At 42.8% G+C, this 25418-nt stretch overlaps 1 protein-coding gene across 3 annotated transcripts in view; it reads right to left on the bottom strand.

The window, feature by feature from the left end:
• Positions 1–6735: 6735 nt before the first annotated feature.
• Positions 6736–25418, bottom strand: part of ccnd2a (cyclin D2, a) — a 173118-nt gene continuing 154435 nt past the window's right edge. For all 3 annotated transcript variants that reach the window (XM_046036440.1, XM_046036439.1, XM_046036441.1), the window contains 2 exons: positions 16803–16951; positions 6736–11089 (listed from right to left, as the gene is read on the bottom strand). In XM_046036440.1, coding sequence (XP_045892396.1) covers positions 10913–11089; positions 16803–16951 — 326 coding nt within the window. In that variant the 3' untranslated portion in view covers positions 6736–10912. The remainder of the gene's footprint in view (positions 11090–16802; positions 16952–25418) is intronic.

Raw genomic sequence — 25418 nt, 5'->3', positions numbered from 1 at the left:
TGCGTCGGCCCGCCGCACCTCTCTCCCCGCCTGAAGCGCCTGCTTCATAGTTTAAGCTAATGATGAGTGTGTACAGGTGTGCTTTATACTCCTCCGGTTATTCCGTCACACCGTACCATTCTAGCAACAAGCCAATAGGATTGGAGTGATTTCATTCACGTTCAGACCTGCTTCGCCTAGAGGCATTCCCATAGTGTCGTAACCGACGCAGTCTCTCGTTCCCCTTCTCGGGGAACCAGGGTTACATACGTAACCCGAGACGTTTTCCATAAGCAGTAGGTTATATTTTATTAAGTCGCAGAAAAGACACAGAACTCATAATTTTTCTGGATATTTCCACCCGTGATCCTTTTTCACGGCAGCAGGTGCACCGCATGCCAGCTTGTTAATTACATAGCCTATCAATGTCATCGTCCATCGTCCCAGTGATTCATTGTTGACATCGTCCAATGCAGTGTGAGTGTGTTCTCTAAATTAAATGTTTGATACAAACAGTAACTGCATTAGTTTAAAAGCCCAACCAGAATCTCAGTGACGACTCAGGGCTAGTTGGTGTACTTATTTAACTGGCGAGCTAACTAACGGCTAACATGCTAATCAGTTTGGCTAGCGCTAAGTAGGGATGGTGATCGAGAAACGGTTCTAAAATGACCCAGTTCCAAAATTTCTCAAAACCCGAAAATCAATAAGGTCCGAGCTTATCAATACTGCTATCTAGACTAGTGGGTCCTATAATGTAACGTTATGTCTTGAGCGTCTAATCTGATTTATCTTGAGACACACACACACACACACACACACAGCGGCCAGTAGAGTGAGATGTGGTGGAGACAGTGAAGTTAAGTTCGCTCCAAACTACTTGAGTTGTCAACACCTCTTTAGGCCTAGTGTAAGTACGTGCAATAAAACCTTCCTGAGTAAAAAGACAATACTTTATCAATACACCTGTCTGTAAGGTAAATCATCTCTGTCCCCAGTAGGGCTAGGTATCAAGTTCAATACTTTTTATACACCGACCGAATTGCCTCAATACCAACGAGTATCAAAAAATGTCTTGTCTTTCGGTACCAAATTTCGATACGTAAAGGTTCTTGTTAACGTTAATGAGGCAATAAGCATGCAGCATGCTTGATGTGCCCAAAAAAAAAAAAGTGATTGTAAGTGGCTCTAGTGACGTTCACGCCAGTTACGCACAGAGACGTGGCCCGTGGATGTAAAACACGTGGAGAAAATCAGAAGTGTGGCTACATTGCACCAGGCTTGATGCAACAGCGCACGATGCAATATTTGCGACGTAAGATAATTGTTGCCAAGATTGGCGACATGACAAACCTGGTGAAGCCCTTGACTGTGCATGGAATAAACTTAAGAGTACAGTGTTTCCCCTAGGATGAAGTTGTAGTAGCGGAGGTGAAGCAAAATTTTTGTGTGAATATAAAACCCCAACACAACATGTCTCAGCAACATTGCTCTTGTGTCCATGAGCATGCAAGCGTTTTCCCATAGTTTAATGTGAGGTTTAGATTATCATTTTGGTGGTCTTGGTTGGGGTGTTTGGGGGTCCTCCTCCAATGACAGATATGTAATTTCACATAATATTGGGCCATTATTTTCACCATATCTCTGAACAAATAGTTGGAAAAGCTAGAGTAGATAATAAATAACCAACACCCAAAGATCAGTCTAATGGAGGAACTACAACCATTAGATTTGTTGAAAGTAATTTGGTTGATTATGATGCTCTCCACAGTGATTTTACATTTATGGCAGCATATTTTGGGCATCACCAAACTGAAAAATAATTTAATCAGTCTGTACAGAACAGAGCTGTAGGCTACACCAGTTTACTCTGTTTGTAACTGATGTTCTCAACATTGGACAAGTAGAAAGTAATAAAATACATCTACCAGTTACTTTGTATAAAATAAGCTAATGTTCAGTTACATAGCAGCCAAAAGACACAGCCTAGCCTACTGTATAAGCTTCCCTGCTTATCTGCACAGTCTGAAGGGGAGGGGAGTTGTTTGCTAGCGCTAACAGGCTTCACTTTTCCAGCAGGTGGGAAAACAACAAAGGAGGACAAACTTTTCTTAGTCTTGAGAAGCTGACACGCTGTAACCGACACAGTACATTTACTGCCAGAATATTTTCCTCGCGTTCACCGTCACTTTCTGCCACTCGAACAATCAAACACTCACTTTGCACCTTCCGATTCCTTACAGGAGTTATGCTGCTCACATAACACCATCTGTCACGTAGATGTTCTGCATAGAACAATGATAGGAAGCTAGCCAAGCATTGAGTGCTGCCGCGCTCGCACAATGTGCGAGTGAAAACATTTGTAGCGCATAGTTTAATGATCATGGGAAATTTTAGTAGCGGCAGTCATGATTCAATGCATATAGGGGAAACACTGGAGCAGAAAGTTGCTCCGTCTTTGACTGCAACAAGACAGAGCCGGTGTTTCAGTTTAACGAGTGGCCCTGTTAACTGGTGACCGTCAGCCGAACGTGTCTGGGGTTGTCGTAGATACGACAGCTGTTGAAAACAGGAAGCGAATATGTAGCTGTCCCCGCGAATGCCTCTTTCTTTAGTTGTTCATTAAAAAGTCAAAACATACCTTTCTGATTTGTCTTTGGAGTTGTGTGTGTAAACCTGTCATGTACCACTTTGTCACGCTTCCGTTGTTACAGAAAATGTTGAAAACAGAAAGAGGGCAAGTTGCTCTTCCTGTGAATGTCAAACATTATGTCTAATAAATGTTCTAAATACACATTTGTCTTTGGAGTCTGTGTCCTTAAACATGTGTCATGTAGAAAAACGATTCAGCCTTTTAAAACGAATAAAATAAAAATTATTTATCACGGGATTCGAACTCAGATCAATGTGGGGAAAATAAATCAAAGTCGGATCGATATTCCACTAGCCTACGCTGTCATCACCTCTCACTCTGCTGTTGGCGTGGGATAAAACAACTTCTATAGCATACAGAATAAAACAACAAACACAATATAGGCTTATGGTACATTGAAAATATGTCTTGCTTTTTGACAAGCAGTAGAATTTTTCAATGGAACAATTATTAAAATAACAATATTAATGATGATAATAATGTGAAAATTAAGTTACTTTATAAAAACAACAGTGGTTCTCAGTTTGTTGAGAATAAAATTGGTATCGAAAAAAGTATCATTCAGGAACCGGTGTCAAAGTATCAAATCTTAGAACAATGCCGAGCCCGAGTCCTCAGTCTGTCATCCTATAGGCTATGTTATTTACTAGCACAGCTAATGTTAACTAGGCAATTACCCAAATGTTAATGTTAATGTTTCCTGCCATTGTAAGGTGGTGAGACTCAAAACTGCTTGGTGCTGCACAATGAATGTGTAGAGATTCAAAACTATCCAAATGAATTTTCACAGATCTAATGATTAGAATTCAACCCCAGTAGACATATTTAGCAATCTTAGTTTTTGGGGTGTAGTTTATTATTGTCTCTCTGTTTGCTCCCCTGAGTTTATCCATCAGCAGTAGGTTAAGTATTCTAAATGCCAGCTTGTTAATTACATAGCTTATCAATGTCATCGTGCATCCCGGTGTTTCATTGTTGACATTGTCCAATGCCAATTTTGTAGACATCACTTTTCCCTAATTTGAATACATTGATTTACTCGGCAAGCAATTTTGTGATTGCAGTTTATTTTAAAGTTGTGATATAGGTTTTAAATTTCATTCATAATTATCTTACAAAGTTCCTAAATTTGACCAGGTGAAACTGCAGAAACCCTGATATAGTTCCATTACCTTGTCTACCTGACTTAACAATTTGCATAGTGTGGAACTTCATATTTTCCACAATCTTTATTAGCTATCTTTATTTGCTTATGATTCCATAAAACTCCACATTTTAAGCTCCCTTTTATATTATTTAAATAAAAGTGCTGCTGATGGAATAAAATTATGCATAGTCGCTTTTTCCACAAAACACAGTAAAGTAAGTAGGAAGGAAATTTTATTTGGCCCAAGATTTAAGTTATATCTTAATACCAATAAATTTGATTAAGAATCTGGAAATAGAGAATGTTCAACATTTTTGCAAAAAAGAATGAAAACAAATTGATTAGCAAAATTGTTGCTGGTTAATTATCTGATGAAGCAGTCCATTACTTAGTCTGTTCAGCTTTATGCAAGATGTGCCTTATTTTGTGTCTGTTAAATGTAGAAATGACGGAAGATGTTTAAGTTTATGATACAAATAAAGGAAACTTGAATTGTAATAATGGAGTTGTATTTGTATTTTTCAGGACTACTATCTGAAAGTGGGCATTTTGTAAATTTCAAGTTCACTAGTAGAAATTTGTTGAGTGAGTTTCCATTAGTATTTTATTTAAATTGAGGTTTACTCAAACATATTCTTACCACTTCTATAAAAGTTCGAGGTAATCAGTTTCCACAAATATTTTGAGTATTCTGAATTCTATTCTTATTCAGGTTTACAGTGTTTGCAAATTTTGAGATCTTTACTTTTTCTATATTTCTGTTTATGTGTACTGTGTAGCACCAATATACCAAGGCAAATTCCTAGTATGTGAAAATGTACCTGACGATAAACCTGATTCTGAATATTACAGGAATTGGTTTACTACAGGCAGCATTGTGTCTTGTAACTTTGATCATGGAGGTGACACTATAGAGAGTATACTACAATATAGTATAGAACTGAGTATTAAAGAGAGAGAGAGAGATCCTACTTCAGCACCACGGACAGCGTCACCACCCCTCGTCCCCCTCAATCTGCTTACTGGCAGTTTATTGAAATAATTTGATTTAAAACACCACATTCTTTTGGCTGATTAGCAGGAAAAAGGAGCAGATTTCGAGCAAGTAGTAGTATGGAGTAAAAGTAGTTCATATTTGTGCAAGTACTAGTGTAAGAAGTACTAAGTCCAACAGTACAAGTGTACTTATGGAAAAAATGGGTTTTAGGCCTACATCCAAGTTGGCAAACTTGGATGACATAATCAAAATTACTCAAAGACTACATGGTAAAAGTAGTTCAAAGTATTTATGCATGTTGTCTAACAAGTAGGGTACTAATTTCATCAGTCTAAGTCTCATTAGCATTCGATTTAGGGGGCGAAGGTTGTTTGGGTATATTGTAATGAACTCAACCACTTGGCTTTCCCTTCATTTTTCAATGAACACTCATTGGTCTGTTGCTTAAATGGAAATGAAAACCCCACGCCATCTTTTACTTTGAAAGCCGAAAGTATTCCTTTCCAAGAATAAATAATGTGAACATATTTCTGTAACATTCCCATACCACGTGAAATTATGGAGCCATGTGTTTTTACAGTACCTCAAATATTACAAAGGAAGCCATTTCAAGGTGCACTTTGGAAAATCTCTAAATTGATACGGTCAAAATGGATAATTTTTGGTCTGTATGTAGTCAGTTCTCCTGAACTCAAATCGGGTTAATTTGTCTTTCCAGCCAAAATCAAATAATCAAGTAATTTCCGATCACATTTTAATGGATTACTTTTAACACAGGTAAAATGTTTTATACTTGTAAATGTAATCAAATGAATCTTATTTCCACACATACAGTATGTCTTACTTAGTATGTACCCTATGTTAACACCTTATTTTGAAAACTGCTAGCGGCTACCTTAAAGATCAGAATAGGCACACGGTGGCTGGTTTGACCAGGACTTGCGAATGACGGCTCACTTGACTGCCATCTCTAACTGCATGGGGCAGATAGCCTATAAATACACACACTTGTAAAATCTAATGCAATCCAATAGCCTACATCAGGTCCCAGGTCAGCCATGGATTCTACCATTACAAAGATAAATGTATTGAATTGTATGAGAGATTTAACTGTATGTTTGTGATTGATGTAGTTTGCAGTGATGTTGACGTGGACTGAATTATAGTGAGAGGCATTTCTAGTGGTTTGCCCACCCCACTTACAAACATGAAGGGGAAAGAATATTAGAAAGTTTTACCAAAACTGGCCATTATAATTTCAGTAAAAGTAAAACTATGTGACAGAGCTGTTGTAATGGATTGCATTAGATAGTGAATAAAAGTGTGTGTGTGAGATGTACAGTAGGTCTGTATAATATATCAAGCCTGTTGTTCAGGGTATTGTCTATGCTTGAAATAATGCAGCCACTAGAGGGCATAGGTTGAGACTTTCCCTTGTCACACAAGTCATCTGGTTTTATTTGTGATATCTCAGACATTGGTCTCTGGTCAAACCAAGGCTGCTTGAAGGCTCAATGACCGTCCAAGTTCTACCTATCCTTCTATTTCACCTCTCCTCTGACCTGAACATGCAGATCATACAGTAATATGTGTCAACATACCACCATAATCATGCCAAAACAGCCTTAATGAACAAGGAGCACAGCAGGAGGTGACAGCCTGTTTTGGTTTTTGCACTGATTATACAGTATGTAGTTCTCTACACATTATTTGTCCATAAGTTCTCCACCACATTTCTATTTCTCATTAGACTGAGCTGATATCAATACATCCCATTCTTCTGACGTGTACACATTTGTCTTCCTTATATTTTGGCCAGGGAAACACCTATTGATTGACACCTAGTGATTAAGTGGTACAGCTGAACTAGCTGACTCATACATATACAGACACACAAACCAGTCAACTGATCATGAAACAATTACATATGCAGCTCAGAAGAAACACAGGCGTGGGAAATAGTGAGCTGATGTGGTGTCACACCCTTTAAAGCAGAAGTTTATTGAACAGAGGTTGTGCAACAGACATTTGAGGTACATGATATGAGTTATAGCAGAGGGGGGCAACTCAAAGGGAAATCTGCACCACTGAAACTTCCAGATATGAGAATATCTATGGTTGGACATGACAGTGGAGCACAACCCATTATTTTGTGGCAGATACAATGGTACGCAGATACAATATTACAGACCAAAATCTCTATTTCTCACATACAGAATCCGTATTTACTGACATTCAGAGTGATTATGGTTGTATAAAGCAAGAACGGTACTTTGGCCATCAAAGGAATGCTGTTTCCCCTTTCTTTCACACAACAAGTCAGATGTAGCACCAACATGAACAGAAATGAACATGCTTGAACTATCTACGGAATAAACACCCCAACAATGTTGTTGCCCCCCCCACCCTCCCCCCCCTTCCCTCTGATACAGGTCAAGTCCAAGTGGAAGCCTTGCATATTTCCTGTTTCACGTCTCACTGAGTTGTTTCTCCAGTAAAACTGTGGGCATCATCCACAAAAATGCTAATTTGTCGTTGCGCCCCCCCCCCCCAACCTTGCTGTATGCTTTCTCCTTCGTTCCAGGCTCCCTAACTGCAGAGGTATAGGTGATGGATTTGTTTGTTTTATTTTGTCCAGTAATCCTGAGGTATATGAAATACCACTGATGTAGAATGTGACTGAAGAAGTAGAGCAAAATAGATTTTAAAAAAAAAAATAGGGAGGAAAGGAGACATGCTATCTAAGCAAACTGTCAAACTGTACAAAGAACATTTCCAGTCGAATACTCATTTCATGTTCTTCTATCATCATCTACTTCGTTTTTCTGAATGTATCTCTTAAGCAGTAAAATAATTATATTATAATACAAATGTTTATAAAATAGCAGCACACTCAAGTGACACATCACAACTAGGTAATGTTATTTTTTTGTATAAATGAAACAAATTCATAGCTTTTAGCAGCGCAAAAAGACAACAAATACTCAATAAAAATATTGACACTTTTTTCTTGATGTCTTCACCCCTCCTCCTCTGTCCTCTCTTCACTTTGGAATACAGTATCTCTAAGTCTTAGAAAAACCCTTTTGCGGGTCTGGTCACCCCGTAAAATAAATCAAACACAAATTGAAATGGTGGTCTCAATATAAAACACATGCAACAATAAATTGCAGGAAAGAAAATCACAACCGTTAAGTTTGGGAGAGAGCTTTCATCAGGCAAACAGAGGCAAAATGAAGGGGTCATATCAAATATTCAAACAGGGATGTTTCGGCAAATATGTCATTAAATTTCCCATTTTTACTGAAAATCATCAAGAAAACATTAGATCCCCTCATTTTTCTTCAGTCTGACAAACATACACTCAGCAAAGTCACATACCGTCATGAAAAAACTCAAGCATTAAGTCAAAGACACCTTATCGTGGCAAAGCCATGTGTCCCGTTTAAACAAAATAAAACAAAAATCTGTCTCTTGTTTTGTGCTGACGTCTGGCTGTTGAACCCCCCTTGCCAATGATTTGAAGCAGCAAAGCTCACAGGGGACAGATGTGTTCACTGACAGACAATCGGCCTGAACTACACAAGCCAGCACCATAGAAAACTGACCAACCACTGCAACACACATAAGTTAAGGTGGTTTAGAACAAAGGCTCTGCTCTGTCTTAAAAATGCAAACCTCATTTCCCTCAGAGGAACATGTGCAAATACTGGATGTTACGACCACCCTTTCTTGTAGCTCATCGCGGCCCTGTGTGACTGTCTGTGGCTGTGACGCAGATACATATGACGAAAAATTCAAGTAAAAACAAATATTTCATTTCTTGACAATGTAAAAGAAAAACAAACCGAACCCACGGATCAGTGAGCTCTGTGTGTAGGCATTTTCCAATTCATATTGGCGTGTTCGATTTGTTCAAATTCTCTGAAATAGTCAGACTCCCCGTCAACTTGCACTTTGCTTGAATAGGAATGTTTTTTTTTTGATCGGAATGTCCTCTCGTCGTAAGGTGTGGAAAGCCTTTTTAATTTGACTCTTGATTGACAAGGGTATGTCTGATGATTGGGAAACCAGCCCTACAAAGTAAACCAAAGAAAAGGCTAACAAGGGAAAAAAAAAAAAGAAAACATCCATTCACCTCCAATCACCACCCAACGCATTTCACTTTACTTATCTCCAGGGGAGCATGTTTTCAAAGTGCTTTGCCATTGAAATCATATAGGGGAGCTGAAAACAACCCTATGTGGGACTCCAGATGCATTGACAGTATATTATCATCCTGTACTCTTCTAACCCCCCCCCCGAAAGTTCATCCTCACATGATCTGGCAGCGTACACTCTTAGTTCCTTATTTAATTTCTATGTAAATGGAAACCCAGAATGTTTTTTTTTTTTTTTACACTGCTGCGTCATTGTAGACATCCATTGAGCAAAAATAAAGTGGATACCATCCAAAAATGTAGATATCAAAGTTTTATCGTGAGGCCTTTGGGCATCTTGTATTCGTTTATTATCTTCCAGCCCACTGGCTGTAAATCCTCCCCGTCTCCTACACAGCAGCATGCTCCTGCACCACTAAAATCCTCTCTGCCCTTCCAACCTGCGCTGTGCACCCATGTGCCTTCCACAGTGACTTCTTGGTTGCAAACGGTCCCTCTCTTTCCAATTCTTTCCATGCCACACCCTGTTCCTAAAAACAGAGGAGTCGAACTTCCTCCAGACTTAAAAAGGCATGGCCTCACCTTCTTCAAGATATCGCCTCTCCTGTTAACACGTGCCGCACATGTGAGAGGTCATTACTACTCTGTTCAGACTCACAGCAGCCTTTCACAACTAAGGAAATATAGCGTAACAACGTGAAAAAGAATGAAATATCTGTAATATTTCGTTAACAGATTGGCAGTAATAAACGCCTCACATGACTTTTGAGTCTGAGGTGTGACACCTCAGGAAAAATTCTCTTAGAAAGATGAGGGGCTCTATACAAAAGTCCCTTCACCCATATCCTTCTTCACTAAATCTTTTTCTGTCTCACTCATACCCCGTGCACATGAGTTAATGGATGGCCAACAATGACCCATGATACATTGTTAATGCATGAAGGCAGTGATATAGCATAGATGCCCTGTTATACTGATGGACAAAGTACGTGTAGCCTCGGCTTGCTCCATTGTCTTTTGACATAGAACCTCAAGTCTACAACTGACTCAAGTGCCTCATTGCCAGAGAATGCGCACTGCTAATATAGATACGGAATCACATGTAGCATTCACACCAAACACACGCACGTACACACTCACACAGGCAGGCAGGCAGGCATGCAAACTTGCATACATCACATACATGCTTGCTCACTGGACTTGCAATCCGACACACACAAGCAGCCTGACAAAAGGAGCTTATTGATCTCTACTACTCAGTTCCAAAATATGTCCAATAATAATATTAATGATAATAATAATTACTAATAATACCAATAATTATTATCATCCCGTCTCCTCCCTGGAATTGGGACCCACCAACTTTTAGCATAACGTTCTCATCGCTGTACTCTGTTTGTCTCATCCTCGACACACATGTGGACCTTCTGGTGGTCGAGGAGCTCGAACACTTGGCCTCTCTTACACCAGCCACAAATGTAATAGTGATAATACTCACACAAAACAAAACAGAATTAAAAACAAAAAACAAATGTAAGCCCCACTGTGATCCCATTTATGCAATTTCTGAATGGTTTCCGTAACTTCTACCATAATAGCCTCATTATCAAGCTATGGTTAAAATATAACTTAAAGATCATACTATACAATCAAAGGCAGAATGCAAATATGATTGGCTTCCCTTCTGTATATCCAAGGCACCACAGAGCTTCATCTTGTATCAAATTTGTTGCTTTTAGACTAGAACATCATAGAAAATCTATTTCGTGGGCAGGTGTTTTTGACTTGAAGAACAGAAAATCTACACAAAAAAAAAAAAACTAGCAAGCATTGTTCTTTTTCTTTTAAAAGGGCTTGTGTTTTTAACATTTTTGTTCTTTTGTTCTTTTTTTCTGCTTTTAAGAAAATTGAGGGTTTTTTTCATGAAGCATTTTTTTTGTTGTTGTAAATCCTGTGCAATGATGCCATCTGGTGGTTCACAAGTTGACATCGCGGACATCTGTCGGAGTGGAGGATTGATCCAGCTCCTCCAGGCCTTTCCCGCTGGGGCCTCTCTGTGTCTGCTGCTGCTGCTGTAGCTGCTGCTGCCTCCCCTCGCGCAGGCTGCTCACCAACACACGCTCAATCTGCTCCTGGCACTCTTTGAGAACATCCTGCAATGTAAGAAGAGAGGGACGACAAGCTGTAAAAATATATCCATTTTAATCTGCTAATCGGGGGCAGGACGGTTTCTCGTTTCCAAATCAAGTCAGCTTATTTATTCTTAATTTTGAAATAGTAGAGGATTGATAACCCTTTTTCGACTTGTTTGACAGTTGGAAACATCTGGGGGGGGGGGGGGTTTTTTTTTTTTATATATACTCATTTTGTACAGTTACTTTGCTCATATTTATTGCAGCTAAAACGTTCAGAATAGTACCACGGTCACTCAATTAGTTTCTGCAACTATCCTCAGTAGTAACAAGAGAAATTTGAAAACTTAAGTCAATGCATGAGTAACGGGGGCCCCTGGTGTGGCAAGAGAGGGGCCCCTGGGCAGCATAGGCCAGAGGTTTTAAATGACCACCGACTTTCTAGCAGCTCCAGCTACTACCAAGGCTGAGCGCAAACACGGACCAGACCCAAGCATTACATCAGCCCACCCCTATAGTACTCGTGCACATACACACAGATGCATTAACACATGCACACCACTTCCTCCCCCATCCAGCCACCCACCTACACCACCTCTGCCATTCCCATCACACACACAAAACCCAAACAGAAGTAGCCTTGACAACGGCGGCTGAAAACACAGGTAGTACTAAAGCTATGTTAATTACATCCACCTCCTGTGGGAACACAAAGGTGGTGCTTTTTTAACGAGAGCCAGTCTGTGTGCCTGCCTGCCTGCAGGGGATCCATCTGAGACCTGGCCCGGCTCGCCTTTCACCATCAAAGGCCGCCGCAGCAACCTGAGAATCCACCTGGGAGAGGAGCCTCTCAACAGCGCTGAGCCCTCATATCCTTCCCTGATGGAGGGTTGACAGAGGGGACAGCACAGCGCATGAAGCGAGAGCAACTCACTGAGGAGGGGGAGAAATGGGGGAGGGTAAAGGGATAAGAGTGCTAAATGGGTTTTTAGCAAGAGCGTCAGAGAAAGGTCAAACTGATTTTGGGTGAGGAAAAGCAAAGACAATCATTAAAGATATACTAAAGTAAGAGCAGGCTACTGCAACAGAACTTATACGAAATTTCCTGTCTGATAGAGAGTGTTAACGCTGCTCTCTGGTGGTAAAATGTGATAACACAACTGAAGCAGAGTTGCTTGCTTTTACACACACACACACACACACACACACACACACACCCTACCTTAAAGCACCAGGCGTCTGTGGGAAACATGACTGAGAGTGCCCCATGGCCGGAGGGATGGGTGAAAGTGTGCCGCTTGTGGAGCGGGGAAACATTCTTTAGAAATTTACAGCTAATTTAAACCTGATGGGCCACAGTTTGAGCCTGCATTATAGCTTTTGATGCCTTGAAGAAATGAGAACTGAGACCTCACTCACATCAGAATTGCTATTTGGGAGCTGCACACGGGTGAGTGACAAAAAGGTCACAGTGTCAAAGGTCAAATAGCATGCCATGAGTTTCTGACTTCTATCCCAACTTTCTGGTAATGGTCAAATTCTGAACATGTGGCTAATGGAACGTAGGATTTCTGTGCGAGTGGAGGAAGAACTAAGAAATCTATTATATTACACACACACTGACAAAATAACCTAGCCTAGAGGGGTTTCTCTGATATCTGCATGAAGTCTGCATGAAGTAATTCCTGCCTTGACATCTCCTTTATTTTTGAGTTCTCCAGTGATGATTAGCTCGAGAGGGGTTTTTGGGTCACAGTCCATGAAGAATGATTTGATGTTGAGGAGTCTGGACTGATCTGGGCTGGGTGCCTGCGGGAGAAACGTTTCCCCCAGCGATGGGTCTGACGTGGAGGAAACCCGACCAGTGTCCCTTAATCTCCTCCAGAGGTTGGCCGCTTACAAGGGCGTGTGCACACAAAATCTTCCCACCAACATGTGCCCTATTGGTTATAAAATCTCAATTCCTGTGAGAAAATTAAGTAAAGCGAAGAACATGTAAAGGAACTGCCTGTGCCTTACCGCAAGAATGCACGCCTTCACTTTAAAGAAATTCTCCCCCCGTCTCTGCTGATCTTTAGAGCGGCAGTTCGGATCCCATGCCAAGCCCCATGGGCTTTATTCAAGAAACTTTAATGACTTCAATGTGTGACTACTGGAAACACCAATACTGTTTTTAGAGAAGCTCAAGGTACTTGGATACTGTGGGGGCCAACAGCACTGAATATGTTGGCCATGGGAGGTAATGCTATACTGAAGCATCTTATTTTGCAGCCTCAACCCAGAAACACACAACCACCTCAGATCCTCCCTTGTTGTTACGGTCCTCCATCTGCCCCACCTCAAACACAGATCATTCTGAAACAATCTGTCTTTCTGACAAATCAAGGCATGCACATTACTGCCCAGGCGGCCTTTGTGAAACTGGTGGTGGGGGGGGAGTCATGCAGACAGACAAGACCAAAAGGAAGAAATGTGTGAAGCCATGGAATGTGTTTTAACTGCTGACTGTACCACACAAGACAGTGTTAGCTACTTTGGGAGGACTTGGTGGTCAGACAGCAGAAACAAACACACTGGCACACACACATACTGGTGACACACACTACGGATCTCAGGGAATCTTAAGACAAAATATCCAGAGGCTGATCCTGGAAATAAGGAGCCACCACATGACTTGAATTTCCACCAAGTTACAATATAAAGTGTGACCTTTCTCTTTCTTTAGCCTGCATGCCGAAACACCAGAAGTGGTGAAGCCACAGGCTCTGTAAATAGATAGATAATCTTTCCTAATAAATGCATCTTTGTTGCAAGCATTTCGGCTCCAGCACATTACTGGGGAATCACATTTCAACTTCACATCCATCCATTGTGCAAGTTATACTGTTTGACACGATCTCAGTGATAGGTAGGCCACAGTGGAAGCCAGAGTGATTCAAAAAAGAAGAATGAAAACAGGAAGAGAGGGAGAAATGGAAAAAAAAAATCTGTTTCCGGTGTCTTAGTGTGTGACTCTGACCAGAGAAAAAGATGAATGAGAAACTGAGTCAAAGCGCTAAAATCTAGGAAGTGGTGGTCTTAAACCCTTAGACTTCTCTAACTTGTTTCCTGTTTTAATCATTCAAGTATACAGGGATGCTCTATATACTAGGCCTACTATCAGTACATACTGTGTTGTAGCATATATTCCAGCTTTCTTACTGTCACTACAGATGACCTGTGCCGTTCAGGAGAGCCACAAGTGATCGGTCTCCCACTTGAAACACATTCTCACAAATTTCACATTTTCTCTCTGCACATTATGATTTGCCTGTCAGGCACCCTGCCTTGACTGCTGTCCCTTACAGGGAGCCCCCTCTTGGCCACACCAGGTGCATGAAAGGCTACACACATTCTTCCAGCGGCCCAAGATGGTGACTTGGCCATATCACATTTCCACTGGAAAACCACAGCTTCTGGATACCACAGATGCCAGCAGGGTGCCAGGGGGGTGGCGTTGGCTATGATGCTGTTGGCAGCAGCAGCTGCAGAGGTTGGCGAAACTTGCTTTGCCTTCATATTTTGGCTGGCTCTTTGGTCGTCTGGCTACGAGACATAGCTCTACCATCTTGCCGAGCCTCTACACTGCCAAAACCAAATACTGCATGTTATGTGTACACATTCACACATTCTAAGGTTTACGCCACCACCCTGATGACTGCAGTCAAAACTGAGGTTGAGGTGGCCCTTTGGTGTTGAATTGACGTATAAAGTGGTTCAGCTTTTGGGAAAAGAAGCTAGGGTAAGTGTTAAAATGACAGTCAATCACCATTTCCTCTTTTTTTCTGTGTGAAAGCCTAAATGCTAAACCAGTGACAAACAGTGTCTATATCACTGAAGCCATTTATGAATGCTGACAGCTACCTATGGTCATTAGGCTGTTTTTTTACATTGTACCACAAGTGGTGCACAAGTCTGATTTAAGTAACTTTATAATGCAAAAGTCTACTCTATGTTTTTAGTTTTGGTTGGCCTCTTAACAGTTTATACTAAAGCCTCTCATATATGTTGAATTAGGAAGGGTGCCCTCTGCTTCGCCTCCTGTGTTTACTGCGAGCCATGGCTTGTCTGAATCCAGGAATGTGAGGAGTTGATCACAGAGACACAGCGCGACTTAATTCCCTCAAGTCTAAGACCTTGCAGCCTAAACACACTGAGGCCCTGTGCTGCTGAGGTCAGCTATTTGTTTTTCCTCAGCTGCTGAGGGAGACTTCACACAGCTTGCACCAGAGGGAGCCATGCTTTCCAGCAACGATGCATTATGGACCATAGGAGGAGACGAGAGAGGGTTGATTGTCGTGAGGGAAGCATGATCCCCCCCCCCCCAGTGTCCTTTTCACACTTCAACAGCTTTCTTCCACCTCCTCCTCCTACTTTGCCTCTTTTGGGGCTGAATTTAACATACTGCTGAGGCTTGGGATCTGTGTCATGCCCTTTGATCTGCTCACTGTGCAGTGAGCACACATGAACTCTAAATGTTCATGTTTAAATTAAGCCTGCTATTACTAACTAAAAGCCTTTTTTATCATGTTTGGTATTAGGAGTATTCCTGTCCATGCAGTGGCCTCAGAACTGGAGCTGGTACCTGGGCACTGTGCTGCCCACCGCTCCTGAATAGTTAGGATGGGTCAAATAAGACTAAAAAATAAAAACTTAATAACTCGACTTATCATCTCACAGTCTCACTCTCCTTACCCTCTGCAGCTTTGCCCACCTACTCACCCTCACAGCGAGCTATAGCAAGCTGAAGCCCTCTCCCATCTGCCTGATGAAAGCCAGGCATCTCAGAGTCAGTAGAGGCCCTGCCTGTGTTTGGACTCAACTCACCCACCGCTGCAACATTCACTGTACCCAGACAGCCACACAACGGCCTGGCCAGCATTCCTGTCAGCGACAGAGCATACTGTATATGCTCTCAACCTGGCTCGATTTAGAGGATTCTTTATATGAGGGGCCCCTGAGTAGCCTGACCGGACTAATGGAGAGGAAAAGAATCCTGCCATATGCTACCTGTAAGTCCAGTCAAGTGTGTGACGGAAGAGATGGGACATAAACATAGTTCAGAATTTCTTTTAATGAAGACGTTTTTGGTTTGATGGTTGTTTTTATTGCTTGTTTTTATTTTTTCTTCTCATTACAAATACTGGCAGTAAATCCCCCCCAAGAATGGGTTTGTGGAAAGCCAAATATGTGTGTGACATTACAACATTCAGCTTCTGTCAACACAACCTCAACAAACGTGTCATTTCTTAACTTTTGACATCATTAACAGGGATATTTTTCCTCAGAGAAGTAGCAAGACAGAAAAAAAGTCTGTATTTGCTTGTTAACAGATTGTGAGATAAAAACTGAATGAAGAGATTAAAAGCCTCCAACAACAGAAGCAGATGATTCAGCTTTGAATCATGGTTACCATAATAACTGTACTTTGATAAATTCCAGTGAACGCCTAACTGTTGTCAGCAGAGATACTAACGCAGAGACATGTACTCCTCCTCATTCAAATATTACTCAGAAACATTCCCCCAAATTTTCCAGACACAAAGTGTTAAGCTCTAAGCTAAACGCTGACTAACAAGAACAAGAACACACTGGATTTCAGTGTTTTGAACTCAGTTCTTGTTTAGAAAAAAATAAAACATATAACCAAGCTGCTGTGTTCTGGATGTGACTGAGGAGTATAATACCAACTCACCACTTCTGTGTTTGTGATTTTGGCCAGCAGGTCTGTCAGACTGTCGCCCCACTGTGACTGGTCAGCTGAATCCAGCTGTAGGCCGCATATTGCTGCCCCCACACTTCCTGTGGCAATCATGGAGGGAGGGTACATGGCGAACCTAAAATCTGTCAGAGAAAGAAAAACTAATTGAGTTAAATGTGTCTTCAGTGCTATTACTTTGTAAATGATAAGATGCATCGTTGTTACGTTAAGTAAGGAGCTAAAATCTTTAGTTCAGTGAATAAAACAACAATTTATACTGGACTCTTGAGCCACCTGGTGATATTTCTAAATTGCACTTTTCAGTTCATATGGTGCACAAAAATGGTACAGATACGTCCTTTCCAGAGACAATATGATTTATTAATCTAGCAGTCAGCTAATAAATATTTCTTCTTTTGCACCAGGTCTGAACGCAGCGTTTACTAATGACCAGGGGCCTGGATAATGAGGGTTCACTTGGCTTGTAAAGGAGCTGAAAAGCAACCACCCTCACCCACTCCCCACCCCAGTCCCCCTTTCCCCAGCCCGGCCCCTTTTCTTCCATCTCCTGAGTAAATCGTGTGCTCGCTGAAAAAAGCCCCATAGCGCTTGGAAAGGGAGGAATAAAGAGGCTCAGTGCCTCTGCCAATGCTCACTGCTGTAGGTCCTTTTTCCACGTGTGGTCACAGGCGTGCGTCTCAAAGACCAATAACCTTGTTAGCTCCCCTCACTGTCATTCATAATGCAAATGAGACAGCTTGTGAACGGGCCAGAAGCCCGAAAAGGCAAAGCAACTGGCATACAGGGAGAGAGCAAGGGAGACAGACAGACAGACAGACAGGGAGAGAGAGTTTTTCTCCACACACACACACACACACACACACACACACACACACACACACGCTCCTTTCTCTATTCTCTCTTTATGTCTTGCTCAACTTCTACCTTTCTTTTTGGACAACACATGGCCTGCTTAGATGGGGCCAGTGAATGGCACACATGCCCTAGTCTTTGTTGCTACAACAGGCAGTGGTTTGCATTGGCGGCCCTCCTATCTTTTAGCATATTAATAGAGTAGCAGGCCTGCGAGAGGGAAGGCAGAAGAGTGTGACTCCATTGTCCAGAGTCATCACCTCATTTCACCCAATTGAGAGACACAGCATCCATCCCCTCTCTGCTGATACCAATTCAGGGAGACAGGCTGGACAAAGAGCGTGGCTGGACGGGGGGACAAGAGGTCGACGGGGGGAGGAAGATGAAGAAGGAGGAATGGACGGTATGGCGACAAGGCAACAAGGAGAAAAGAAGGGGAAGGTGGTGGGCTTGGCGGGAGAGGAGAGGGTGTAGACAACTCTGATGCACATCACTCTCAAGTCTGTGTCCAGACTCTTGTGAGGTTTTGGAAAAAGAAAAGAGTCGCCCTCCAGCGACCCTAACCTCCCCCCCACCCCCCACAAGTATGCCTCTGTTCCTGGGCCACCTATGGGCCAAAGGAGTGGGCAGTGGGGGCATAGAAACAGCCTGCACATTAACATATTGCCATATTCAATTGCAAAGCAAACTGTGTGTGATGGCTCTGAAGGAGATTTTTCTTCCTTCTTTTTTTATGTCTGGAATCAAAGAGGTAGGCCCTTTGATAGCTGTAAAGGCAGCCCCACACTGCCTTTTTAACATGCACAGCCAGGCGCTTTCTCATCTTGTGGGCTCAGTGTTGACAAATAAATGAACTTATTATACACCCCTGTGTTAGCCGCTGGGCCTCTGCCAAGGGGCGATTTATTAAAGGCTACTTCGAGCCAAGAGGAAAGAGCACACAAAGCCCTTCAGCATTACATCACTGCTGTAAGAGCACAACTTTCTATAGAGGGCTAAAAGGACAAAGGCATACACGGATTTACTGTACGCATGTAGTGAGCGCAGACTGACAGGCAAAGAGGCAGACCCCTAAGAGACACAGGCAAGTAACAATGCACTGATGCATGCGCTTGCTTTAACATGCAGACACAGACCGACACACACACACACACACACACACACACACACACACACACACACACACACACACACAGCACAGACATAGGTTTGTGGGAGAGCTGAGTGGTGGGCAGTGGGCAGCAAGCGGATTTTTCGCACTCAAGACAAGACAGGTCTGTAGCAGAACAAGGACGCGCGCGTGCAGCCGATGCGGGCTGACACTCCGGCCTGGTGGATGCTGCATGTGGGGGGAAGAATGGCCGTATTTTAGGAGGCCCTCATTGATATTCATGTTGAGGATAAACAGTGTATGTAGCTGAGTGGGGACGCCTGCGATGGAAAGCTCCCCGTGAGCAGCGGCTGGCTGGCCTGGCCTGCACGCCTCTCACCCCCTTCAATGGCCCTTTCTCCTCCTGGTGCCCCCTCATCTCCATTCCTCCGTGTTCCTACCCCCTGAAACTTCTCCTCAGGCCTCTGGTCACACAGTTTGCTGCCCTACATGGCCCACTCCTCTTGGGTGGCTGCAATGCACAGTATGCACATTAAACTTGTAAATTAATTAAAGTTGGAAAGTTGAACAACGGCCAAAAGAAGAAAGAAAAAAAAAAGCCCAAACTCTCCCTTTCACCCTCTCCTCTCTTTCCAGTGCTATAAATCAGGGTCTTGTATTCTATACATGTAGCGCTTATTGACCTTGTTTATTAAAGGAGAAGCGTTACAAGGACCCAGGGCCTGTTGACTGATTAAGGCCAAAAACAAACATAATTTTGGGACTGGAACGACAGTACGTTTCACCACTAATGCAACATAGCCTGGTAGTCAAAACAAGGTCTGTAGGGAGCTACTCAGACGGCACACCTACACGCACAACAACAACTTCCCAACTGGGTTTGAGGAGTTCTTCTACATGTAACAAGGGGAGAAATCACTGATTAAGAAACGATAACTTGATACTGCTATCTGTCATATTTCATTACCTCTTGTTCCAGACTGTCACTCTGGAGACAAACAGCAAACCAAACTTGGGAGAGTCTGAGTCACGCACCATACTCACACTGTGATTTCAACTCATCTGCCAGAAAACAGAATTCCTTCTTAATTGTAGCATCCTGTGACAGCTCTCTTCGACCTTGCACCATCATCTCCACTGTCACAGCTGCAGCCTTGAGGCACTGGTAATCTCAGTGATGAGGAGCATACAGATTTGGATCAGGTCAAAAAGGTGTGATGCAGGAGCAATATTCAAAAAACCTTCTCTGTCGATCTCTGTATCTCATATGATTTAGGCAAGAAGTTATTAAAAAAAGAAAAAAAGTTGCCACAGCTGCCACTAACGTTCACTTTACTTCAAACCACAAATATTAGTCTTTGTGGTTAGCGGGACCTCCAAGGTAAACATGTAATGCTTAAAAACATTTTGAGTTGAGTTGACCTTTCTGGTGGGATAATTGCAGCATCCAAAGCAAAAATCTCTTTCTTTGTGTTTCTGGCTGACTCAGCTGGCCACAGTATTTATAGTGTGGTGCTGATTACACCAGTGAGGTGAGGCGGGGGGGCGGCGGGGGGGCGGGGGGGGACGGACTCAGAACTCAGGACATGCCATGCAGTGACTCACTCTGTGTGTCACATTTTTGGGGGCATACTGTCAGGAAGCTCTTTCCTGCTTTCATGTGTTGACGATGCAGTCGGACCGGACATGACTCCTCACATCACTGGAGCGTGTGGAAGGATGATAATTTGTTGGAGGAGGTGGCTAATTTGTTGGGGTTCTGAATCATCAAACATGAAGGGAGTTTTGTGTAAACAAACACCAGTAAAGACCATTTCACTGACCACATCTGAGATGAATCATCTCTAGAACGCGGAGCTCAGCCTGGAGGGGATTCTCCGTGCAGCAGCAACTTGGAGAAGAAGATACAAGGAGCATTCCAGCCTCTGGACCAGTGAGACTTAACAGCTAAAGTAAAAAGAGGACTTACAAATCATTTTAGAATGTTTGACTGGTCACTGTTGCATAAAAATGGGTACATTTGCCTATAGTTTGTCTCTTCCTGCATAAACAAAAATCACACAGCGTGGAGAGACGTGTAGGAAACAAAAAACTTTGTCACTGTCACGCTCTGATGACAGCTTTGGGTAGCTTTGCTGATCCTCCATGCATATCTACATTATTTTAAAATAAAATTGAAATATAGTGGAAGAACTGTATGTGAGCATATCACAACAAACAAAGCAGTGGAATACACAATTTAAAGCCCAGCTAAAAAAAAACAAACAAACAAACAACAAAAGGCTTATTTTCATGACAACTCTACAGTAAAAAGTGACCTTACACAAGAAGGAATGTGAACCCATGCAGCAAAGCTCGACTTCTCTCATGTTTGTTAGCGGGTGAATCATTAGTTTGTCTCAGAAAAAAACAACAACTAACCAGTTAATCATCAAGTTAATTCACACAGTCCAAAGACACTTCCACACACCAGAAAAACAAAGTAATCAAATACTATTCTGAGATTAAAGAGCGAGTACTCAGTTACTTAAATCACTTGTTATTTACATCCCAACTTGTAGCAAAATCTTCACTGTGTCCCCCATGACAATTGACTCTCTTGGACAGCTCTGTTGGCCCTGATCCAGAATTTTCTTTTGATCAACTTCTATGACTATTGTCACCATTCCATGCATACCATTACAGAGAGGGCTATTGGAGTTGGTATGAAAAAAAAAATAGACCATAATCCCTGCCAATATGGCACGAAGACGGAGCTCAATAACCGTGGCAGGCAGGTTGGGGTGCATCTGTCGGCCCCATGCACCCCATCTATTCTCCCACTTTACCTCGATTGAATAAGAATAGAAGAGGAAGCTCGGAGTGCTTGGTGTCTGTGTGTAGGAATGGAGGTTCATAATCTCCCTTAATGAGCTTGTTTCTGGGCTATTATCCGGCAGCCTGCCTGAGGGAAACGCTGGTGTTTCCTATCAAGTGGCCCCGCAGCGCTGACCCTCGCATGGCTCTGCATATGAAATGTAAGGGCCAAGCCTTTTGTCTCCTTTCTCCCAGCCTCTAGCTGAGCTCCCAATCCATTTGCATAGTCCTGAAAGGACCAGCCAATGTTATTAATTAATACAGAGCCAGCCTGCGCCACCTGACAAAATCCCACCGAGTGGCCCGAACGGAACTGTTTCATCAAAAGAGAGGAGCCATTAGGAATGAGAGGCCTTATTCTCCACTTCTCCTCTTCTCTCTCTTGTTCCCTTGAAAACAGAGAGCTGTGGTTTTATGCATGTTTTCTTTTTCAGTATAGGAGCAGCAGTGGTGGGGGTACTGGTGGGAGGTGGGTTGAATGAGACTGTATGAAATAGGAAGGCCACAGGTGACCCGTTGTCAACTGTCTTGCAAATGTAAATCCTCCTGAGAGATCTCCTCCTTCGGCTGTGTCTTCACCTTCTCAGCTCCGCTCAGAGGATGTCTCAAGGAGGACTCTCACCAGATAACCCAAAGATTTACGGCTGGGAACGTTCCACAAATGGGGTTTCGAATTCCCAGAGATCTTCAGATGCACCAAATTGTTGACTCACTCGCGCTCTCTTTCTCCGTCTCCCCTTGCTCTCTGTTTGCCTGGATACAAGTGTGAGGAGAGCATACACAGATAAATGGCCTGTTGCTAATCCAGAGCTATCTCCAGAAAGTTGCTCTCCTAAAACACAATGTCAGGAGGACGACTCCAGGAGGCTCGTAAATTTATTTCCACTGCCTCATTGAAGCAATTAAGGACAAAGTGCATGCTGAGTCTTTCACAATGTTGCTTTGGGAATAGGTCCGATCACTGACGCGCTGTCATTCCACTCATTAATCCGCTGGCACAAAATAGAGAGACGTGGGGTGAGACAGGGAGAAGGAGAGCGCAAGAGAGAGTGAGAGAGGGTGAAGGAAAGGGACAGAGAAAGAGAGAAAACAGGCGTTTCTTCTTCAAAACTTTGCAAACATTAACTTTCGCTGCAAACTTCCCTCACCCTTTCATATCCATTGCACAATCAGTGCAGGGGATTCCATCACTTTATGTTGTAAATACATGTCACCTCCCTGGTATCTATTCATCTAACTATACACACACACTCCTCTGACTGGTGTCAGCACAAGGAGCCATTTCTCATGAGGGGGTGTAGTTAGCAATCCTGTTTGAGGCCTGCAGAAAAGGAAGCTCCTGGTGGTGGTGGGGGTCACACAGAAAGTGAGAAAGGAGGGAGTGTCAAACAGTCTTATTGTGGGTGAATTGTGAATTTCCCTCATTAACGTTAAGATAAATCCTGATGGACGTGCAGGACTAGTAGTTAGTAGCTAGTTTTCAATCACTACCCCGTGTCTTGTTTATAGCTTTGAATGTGGAATGCTGCAGGTGACGCAAACAGGAGAAACCTGCCCTATAGAGAATCTCAACACGGGAAAGCTATCATGTCCTCTAGCTGTAAGGTGGGGAGGCGTGAGAAGTTAGGGGGGAGAGAAAGAGGGAAGGAAGGCGGCAGGGGAAAGAGATATGAAAACATGACATGCCTTAGAATTGGCAGTGCAAAAACAATACACTCCACTGGCTTCCCCTAACTCCCCTGTTGCATCTTCTCCGTCTCAACCTCGCTGTCTCTTCAGATCATGTTAAAGGCTCCCTGTCCCTCCCACGACTCGCTGGATGTTTGATCTTGGGTGAACAATTCACCTCAAGAGCAGAGAGACAATGGCCTGCCTGCCTCCACCCCTGCCCATTCCTCTTCTCGACCCTGTGCGACATGGGAATGCCCATCATCCAGTCTGAACCAGCTTTGAAGTGTTACTGGATGCTCTGGAAGCCACTGATATGCCTCTAAAACATGACCACATACAAGCCTGGGAGAAGACAAATGATGGATGTCAGACTGAAGAGTCTAACGCTGAAATCTTCCATGACACACGCTTTTCTTGGGAATAATATTTTCCCTATGGAGGGAATGCATCTCACTTCAGTTACTGCGGGCCGTGACTGGCCCACAGCACACCTCTGAACAGAGCTGTTGCCGCATGTTATTGAGAGAAGATGGCTTTTTATACGGTGCTGAAAGAAGAATGTGAAGATAAAGATATTTTGCAACATGAGAAAGTATGTTGATGCAAGCCATTATCGCTTGGTTTGACTTGGCAGCTTATCCATGATCAGTGTCACTTGCAACACCAAACAGAAAAAAGAAAAAGAAAAAATACAAAGACACGATATCAAGATGACATCGCACTCTGTATGGTCACCTTTTGGATCAGTTTCTCCAATTAAACATCACAATTCATTAGCACAAACATCTGTTAATAATAATCAGGACTTTAAATGTGTGTGACATGAGTTCCTATTGTGTCCTACCTGTGGCACAGAGGGCAATGAAGGTCTGGACATGTTTGCGTATAAGCGCCAGCTTATCCTCGGGCAGCGGCAGCCTCCTCACAATGTGCTCGATGAAATCGTTTGGCGTTACTGCTGCCAAGTTCCACTTCAACTTCCCCAACACCACCAGTTCCCACTCCTGGAGAGAGAGAGAGAGAGAGACAGAGACAGAGAGGGAGAGTAGAAAGCAGAGAGAGATAACCGAAAATGAGAAAGGCTAACAAAGATAAAGTGACACAAAGTACGACCACATATTTACATACTGTAGCAGTACACTCAGCTACAATGCTGCACTTTACTGCCAATTACACTGCGGCCTAAAGTGAGTGAGCTTGCCTCTGTAAGTCCCTGGCCCCGTACGTTAGTATGTATGGAGGTTAAGCATTATAGTTATTACGTTAGTCTCCGCTTGGCCAGGCCTGGGACAGAGAAACACCAGCAGCGCCACCAACCCAGGTGACCTCACAACACTGTCTCCCTCTCCGTCTGTCTGTCTGGCATCTGGGGACTTTCCTAAAGAGGCCCACCAGAGGTTCTACTGTGTGTGAGTGTGTATGTGTGTCATTGAATGGATAGGAAGCTGTGCTTGTTGAGCAGGATCGGCAATAAATCTGTGTTATGTTACAAAGTTAAACTGTGTTTCATCAATTGATCTCATTCCACTCATCATTTCAACTATCAAAACCCTTTGTTGTATGTTGCAACAGGGAATTGTGATTATTTTCTTCATTGCATCTTGTGTTTTGCTGCCAGTTCTGTTAAAGCCCTTTGGTACTTGTCAATGAATTCAGCCTTTAAACGCATGTTCCTTTGCATTCTGCATATATACAACATTAAGTGCCTCATTTAGTTAAATACTTTATTTTAAATTGCTTTCAACATATATTTCTGTATCATGGGAAAGATAAACCTTGGGCATCGTTTGATGGGAACAGCTTGCAATCAATGAACTGCTATGAACTTCACCAGTCGTTCAAAGCGGATCTCTCGCCGAAATGTGATGACACACGCTAGTGGAGATGAGTGTGGGGGGACACTAGGTGTGGTGTTCTCTTCTCTTAGAGTGTATTGTTACTTTCACTTCCTAGGAGGAGGAGGAGGTGATTAACGGAAGAGTTGGTGACTAATTTGGGAAAGAATTTTGTGGTTTGGTTCCGGACTGCAGCCTTGTGACTGGGACCATGGATGCTCTTCATTTTCCCTTTCTCACAGAGAGAGAGAGAGAGAGAGAGAG

Source organism: Micropterus dolomieu, linkage group LG22 (genome assembly GCF_021292245.1).
Source record: "Micropterus dolomieu isolate WLL.071019.BEF.003 ecotype Adirondacks linkage group LG22, ASM2129224v1, whole genome shotgun sequence".
Classification (NCBI taxonomy): domain Eukaryota; kingdom Metazoa; phylum Chordata; class Actinopteri; order Centrarchiformes; family Centrarchidae; genus Micropterus; species Micropterus dolomieu.
This window is presented reverse-complemented; position numbering and strand designations above follow the sequence as displayed.